Source organism: Terrapene carolina, unplaced genomic scaffold, assembly GCF_002925995.2.
Source record: "Terrapene carolina triunguis isolate 2854851 unplaced genomic scaffold, T_m_triunguis-2.0 Scaffold231, whole genome shotgun sequence".
Lineage (NCBI taxonomy): Eukaryota > Metazoa > Chordata > Testudines > Emydidae > Terrapene > Terrapene triunguis.
Genome location: NW_020664582.1, coordinates 3,823,698 through 3,830,550, shown reverse-complemented (window position 1 = coordinate 3,830,550; position 6,853 = coordinate 3,823,698). Strand labels below are relative to the sequence as shown.

The following is a 6,853-nucleotide window of genomic DNA, read 5'->3' as shown; positions in this document are numbered from 1 at the left end:
TATTTGGGAATAAGCTTTCGTGGGCTAAAACCCACTTCATCAGATGCATGAAGTGGGTTTTAGCCCACGAAAGCTTATGCCCAAATAAATTTTAGTCTCTAAGGTGCCACAAGTACTCATCGTTCTTTTTGAGATGTTTCTCTTTCCATATATTATTCCCTCTGGATTATAGAAAGTGAACTTTAAAAATAATAAAAACAATTAAGAATTCTAATAAAACCCTGAACTTAGGGTGCATCCATGCCCCAAAGGTCCTGCCTGACTATCCAAAATGTTCTGTGTGACTAGATGTATGGCATTGGTTTGTTAGAACTGCAATCCCATATGTAACTACATGTATGTAGGTAATGATTCATATGGTCCGTTCCAAAACTTCCACTAATCTGAAAACGTATCATAGCATAGTATGCATGTCAGGTAATCCTGAAAGTATCTTCGTTTATATGTTGCATCAATTAAGACACTTTTAGATCAAATTCTTAAAGTGTTGTTTGCTTGATCCATGGAATTTTCTGGTTATGTTCAGTGCTTATTTCTCCTCTAGAAACAAGTCCTAAATGCCTCATAGTCTACACAAAGAGTAGATGAAAATAACGATAACTAACACCCTAAAGTAAATATACCAATGTGCTTGCATGATGCAGGAAGTGCAAAGAAACAATTTTTTAACTTGAAATAGGCAGGTGGGAGTATGGGGGAGGGGAATGCTCAAGTAGTCCATAGCTGAAATAGTAAGTCTTACTGATATTTGCTTGAGGGTTTCTTCAGTGGGCACATTGTGGACCCAACTGCTAAATACTCATGAATCCAACAATATGTGGCTCTTATGGGACAGGGAGAAGCAGTATTTGAGAATGTGAATCTGCTTGTTTGAACAGGTAGCCCAGATTATTAAGGTCTATTTCCCAAGGACAAAGCCAAATAACAAATGAGTCAATCTGTGTTACTGTTAAAATAACAGAGGCTTTAACTGTTTTCTTAAATAATTTAGTACCTTTAAATTCCCCCTTCCCTCCCCCCCCCCCCAAAATCAGGAGACTATATATCCCACACTTGCTGTACTACTTCTCTCTGTTTTAGAGACGAGAGGAAGCTTCTGCCTATTGCTATAGTTCTGATATGCTATGTGAACTTCGTGGTCTCTATTTGTAGGATGCAGAGGGAAGAACTCCAATCCATGTTGCCATTAGCAACCAGCATAATGTCATCATTCAGCTGATGATTTCACATCCAGAAATCAGATTGAATATGCGTGACCGGCAGGGCATGACTCCATTTGCATGTGCTATGACCTACAAGAATAACAAAGCAGCAGAGGCAATCCTGAAGCGGGAGGCAGGAGCTGCTGAGCAGGTAAGGTGGGGACGATATGCATATTAGGTTCTTTAACTGACTAGATGCACAGGTGTGTTAGTAACCTATGTCCTGCAGAGATTATGCTTTATTTTTGCTCTTAGCTGGTTTATTCCAGATATTAATCCAGTGTGGCATGAAACCAAGGCCTGCTAGAAACCAAAGGCTACCTGTGTTGAAGTGGTGTGCTGAGCCTTGGTGTCCTCATTGTTCTATATAGTGTCTTGTCAGTTCCTATAGCCATGTTATCGCCACATACTGCTCAGCATAAATTGAAGGGTGAGCCCAGGCAGACTTTATTTAGTAGTAGTAAAATAATAATAAAAAAATAGCCAGGAGAAGCAGGGTGCTAGTAACTTGGTAGTGAAATAAAACTTGTTTCAAGCTGTCTTGTTATGGACTTCTACTGAAGTAAAAGGCTAGAACAGTGTTATAAATGCTTGATTTTAAGTTAACTCTTCTGTTGGTTAAGTACTGGCATTTGGACAGCTTGTTCTGAAGCAGGAAAACACCACTCTTAGTTGTGACTTAGCAATGCAATGTAAAACTGTGGAACCTTCACCTGTATTGTCAGGCTTTTTGGTGGAAATTTTGGACATCTGTTCAGCAGTCTTCTCCTCCTACCTTGTGTAAGTTAACTACCTATTGAGTATTTTGGGTGCATAGTTAAATCTGTTACCTGCACTATCTAAAAACCTTGTTTTCTGTGAAGTATAACATAATCCTAAAAATCTGTGGTGCACTACTTAATGCTGCCTTTAAGGCACATGTGAACAGTGCCATGCACTCAGTGTTTTTTTTCCCCCCACCTCACCGAGTATAATCATGTGAGCACATCTTGCATTAGTGTGTTGGGATTGTATGTTGCCTTCCCTTGCACTAACTGTTATACTCATGTAAATACATTTAACCAAAATAATGTGTTCCACAAATAACAGAACTGTTAACCTGTTTTGCCTATTTCATTAAAATATTCTCCAACCTGCAATTACAGCTAGAAATTAATAACCAGATATGAGATGTAGAGAGACAAAAATCGGAAACAATACAAGCTTGTAAAATACTGGGTTGAAAATGGAGGACCTCTTTAAGGGCTTAGCAAATGCTTTCAACCATATTTCATGGTAACTTAGAATCAGTTGCAGGGAATTGATGCTATCCAGTGAGTGGTCTCCATCTCTAACATCTGGTTTCTCAGTGAAAGAATGAGAATGGGCTCTCTGCTTGCAGATAATGACTGAGATGAGGGCAGCAGGTATCTCTTATTTGTATTATTGTAGCATGTAGGAGCCCTGGTGGTTGACGATGTTCTGTACAAACAGACCAAAGACAGTCCCTTTTTCTCCAAGGAGCTTACAGTCTAAATATAAGACCAGAGAAAACGTATGGATATAGACAGACACAAGGAAACAATGGGGCATTATTGGTCAGCATGATGGGCAGATTTCTCAGTGCACCAGCAGCCTAAAAGAGTGTCGAGTTTGTGGGCAGCACAGCTAAGTCGTCTTTTAGGAGAGATGTGAAGAAGGATAATGAGTTTTGCAAATATTTAAAGGAAGCTCCAGCATGGGAGAAAACAGTTCTTGTTTGGAAGCTTAACAGGTGGGCGATGGAGGCTGGCATCATTGGCCATTTCAGGGAGAGGTTGACCTTTTTATACTGAATGAGAGATGGTAGGCTCTGAAGGGCCTCGTAGGTGAAAACAAGTAGCTGATGTTTTGTATGATTGAAGGGGAACTGATAGAGGGGATGCACAGGGAAGGGTGATGTGGTCAAAGTGACAGGGTAGGAAAAGATCTTTGCAGTAGCATTCTGAAAGGATGAGAGTGGGGCAAGATTGCATTTCTCAAAGCCAGAGAAAAGGATGATTCAATAATTGAGACCTTGTGCCTTGGAGCATATGTCTAGATAAAAACAGAGCTCCAGTGATCATCCAACAATAGACTTGATCTGTCCTGCTCTTCAGGAACGCCTTTATGCAAGGCTTCATTGTATGCTTGCGTGCTCTCTCTCACTGCCTCAGGTGGATAACAAAGGTCGGAACTTCCTCCACATAGCTGTTCAGAACTCTGATATCGAGAGTGTGCTCTTCCTGATCAGTGTCCAAGCTAATGTGAATTCGAGAGTCCAGGATGCTTCTAAGCTAACACCTTTACATCTAGCTGTACAAGCGGGCTCAGAAATTATCGTGCGCAATCTGGTATGTACTGGAGAAGATTCTAATGAACTTGAACTTAATGTACTTGATTTTTCTTTAAGTGTCTCAATACCAATTATAAACCTTTCTAAAATAGCTCAACAGTCACCTAGAGTCTACAGCATTAACCTGGGAGTTGAGATCCATCTGTCATAGTACCAAGTCTTGGCCTAACTTGATATGACCACTTAATATCTGCCTCAGTTCATCTCTGTATAATAGCAATATTTGCCTCCCATCTAGAGGTGGTGTGAGAACTAATTGGAAAGCATTTATGTAATACATTGAGGTGGAAATGATCTAGTGTACTGGCTGCTAATCTTCTCAAAGGAGACATTTTAGGGATCTCTTCATTCTCATGTCTTCCATCAGCTTCTTGCAGGTGCGAAGGTGAACGAGCTGACTAAGCACCGCCAGACTGCTCTCCACCTAGCTGCTCAGCAGGACCTGCCCACAATTTGCTCCGTCCTTCTAGAGAACGGAGTAGACTTTGCGGCTGTGGATGAAAATGGAAATAATGGTAAATGTATCTACTTCTAAACTCTTGCAAATCTTTGCAGTTTAGCAATCCAGCTCTTGGTATCCCCTGGTTTGGGAGCTGGTTGCTGAGTGGATTGCAATTTCTTCAAGGGTATGAAAGGGACAGGGTAAGTCATAGAAATCTAACTTAAAAAGTGGGGGGTACATGACTTTGCCAGGCTTCCTAATGACTCTGGGATGTCAGGAAGGCCACTTGAACCTTGGATTTCTCTTTCCCCATCCCCAGCTCTTCATCTGGCCGTGATGCATGGTCGTCTAAACAATATCCGTATCCTCCTGACAGAATGTAATGTGGATGCTGAAGCCTTTAATCTTCGGTAAATACTGCTGTTACATATTATTCTGCATGAACACAGACTTTATTAGATCATAAGCAACTTTAAAAAATGTGTGTCTATAAATACAACTGCATCAAAACTTTTTTAATTCTGTAGATCAACTTAAAAGTTGACAATTGATGCACTTTCAAGGTGCACAAAGCAATAAATGTTCAAAATCACTTCATTCAAACACCTCTTAGCAATTCTTTCAGTATCTTTTCTCAGCATGAATTAAGCATTGAACTCTAAATCACTAATTCAAGAAAACCATGAACTTTAATTACCCATGATGTGCTTTAAAACTGGCTGCCACACTGCTTTATGGACAAGTCAGTCTGAAGCTGACTGAAGTAAACAATCATAGTATAAACACATCTTGGTCTGCATAACATATAGATCTGTTGTAATATCTGAGTGTCTTGTGTTGTCAGAGGTCAGTCACCAATGCACATTCTGGGACATTATGGGAAAGATAATGCTGCAGCCATCTGTGAGCTCTTCTTAGAATGTATGCCAGAATATCCTCTAGACAAACCTGATGCTGAAGGAAACACAGGTAACCAGAATATAGTATTTCTTGAATCTGAAAGTTGCTGTTTAAAAAATACTATGCAATTGATGTGAACTGAGGAAAGCATGACTAGTTGGCATTGTACTTGTAAAACTGAGATGCACATATTCAGTTAATAAATTTAAATCTATTACTAATTTGTAAGACCAAATTAAAAGTTGTCACAATTCCAAGATAACTGCACCTGTGATCTCTTTATGGGCTCTTAGAGGTTGCCTCCCTTACATTCCAGACCTCTAGCCATCAGTACCACCTCTCTCCAGAGAGATTTAGGCTGCAAACTCCTGCAATTCATTGATTTATTCTCAAGATAATGCTGAACTGAAGTCAGACCTGATGAGATAATGACAGGACTAACCAGTGATCACCCCGGTTTCGTAAAGTGAAATACTATTTATTGTTTGTAAAGACACTTGTTTTCTCTGAATAAACAGCAGGCCTAGCTTATCAGCCAGTTACCTGTCATCTTCCTAGGGATTCTGATAGGATTAAAGTAGTGCAGGGTCTGTCTCTCTTGGTCATAGTTCTATGTCAGTTCTTGGATCCAGTGTATGTGACCTCTCTCTACGTCAGAGTAGTCGCTTCCATACATTTGTCAATTCTTTGCTTGCCAGGCCTCTTGAACCAGGTAAAACTAGTCTATCCAATTTCCCACAAGGGTTGAGACCTTTTTTCTCCAGAGTTGTTACTTGCCTAGGGATTTGCACTACTTAGTCATAGTGACTTCAGCTCCTGCAGGAAACCCTGTATCTTGCCCATTGAGTTAAGAATACAATCACTAGCCCATATAATACTTCTAAAGTTGACGCAGTAGTCCTTGAATATTACTTGTATGACAGATGGTATGGACACATGGATCTCCACATGTTGCATCTGTGAGTGTGGGACAATATTAGCCTGCCCCAGTAGGGAAATGTCTGCCTTTGCTTTTCAGTGCTTCTCTTGGCCTATATGAAGGGAAATGCTAACTTGTGCCGTGCTATAGTGAGAGCTGGGGCTCGTCTTGGGGTTAACAATAACCAAGGAGTCAATATCTTCAACTACCAAGTTGCTACAAAACAGCTTCTCTTTAGACTCTTGGGTAAGTACATTTAGCACTCAAGTTTAATAAAAAAAAGAAAGAAGCCTAGGCTTTTGTTATCAGTGAGACCTGCTTAGTCAGACCACTAATTTAGGGTCCCAATTTTGAGGGGGGCTGGGCTCCCACAAATTCCACCCCCTTCACTGAGAGTTGCAAGGGCTCATACCTTTGCCTGACCTTTTCAGTGGATCTGTGCTTAACTTCAGGCACTTGGGCTTAAACTCTGGCCATAACTCTTAAAACTGTCCCCTTTTTAAAAAAGGGGAAGGTAATCTACTAACATCACATTGGTTTTCAAAATGAAACATTTGGTAAATATACCCCTTGACCACTTGCTGTGTGCTCTTTGCACGTGTCTTGGACAATGAGAACAACTTTCTAGTACTCATTTAATGTTCCACTCTAATTGCAAACATTTGCAAGAGAATCCAGCTTCCATTGACTCAATACTTTAGAAAATTCTACTAAACTGTCTGAACTTTGGCACTAAATATGCTAAATACAGTTTTATTAAGGTTGGTGGGCACTTGTTCAGCTGTTTGAATCTGTGATAGCAGTGATCTAAGCTCTGAAAACGGGGGCAAGGTGACCATTCTAAATATAGTCAGAAAAATGTTTTTGAGCTATGAAGGGGGAGAGACTTGTTTCAAGGGACATACACCCTTGAAGAACCTGTATCTCACCTTCCTTACAGATATGCTGTCAAAAGAACCTCCCTGGTGTGATGGCTCCAACTGCTATGAATGCACTGCCAAGTTTGGAGTCACAACAAGGAAACATCATTGGTAACT

General features: G+C 40.4%; 1 protein-coding gene across 1 annotated transcript in view; it reads left to right on the top strand.

The window, feature by feature from the left end:
• Positions 1-6,853, top strand: part of ANKFY1 (ankyrin repeat and FYVE domain containing 1) — a 34,851-nt gene that overhangs the window by 20,762 nt on the left and 7,236 nt on the right. The window contains 7 exon segments of the mRNA XM_029912524.1: positions 1,088-1,353; positions 3,377-3,553; positions 3,923-4,070; positions 4,317-4,407; positions 4,842-4,966; positions 5,916-6,062; positions 6,757-6,847. Of these exon segments, the coding sequence (XP_029768384.1) occupies positions 1,088-1,353; positions 3,377-3,553; positions 3,923-4,070; positions 4,317-4,407; positions 4,842-4,966; positions 5,916-6,062; positions 6,757-6,847 (1,045 nt within the window).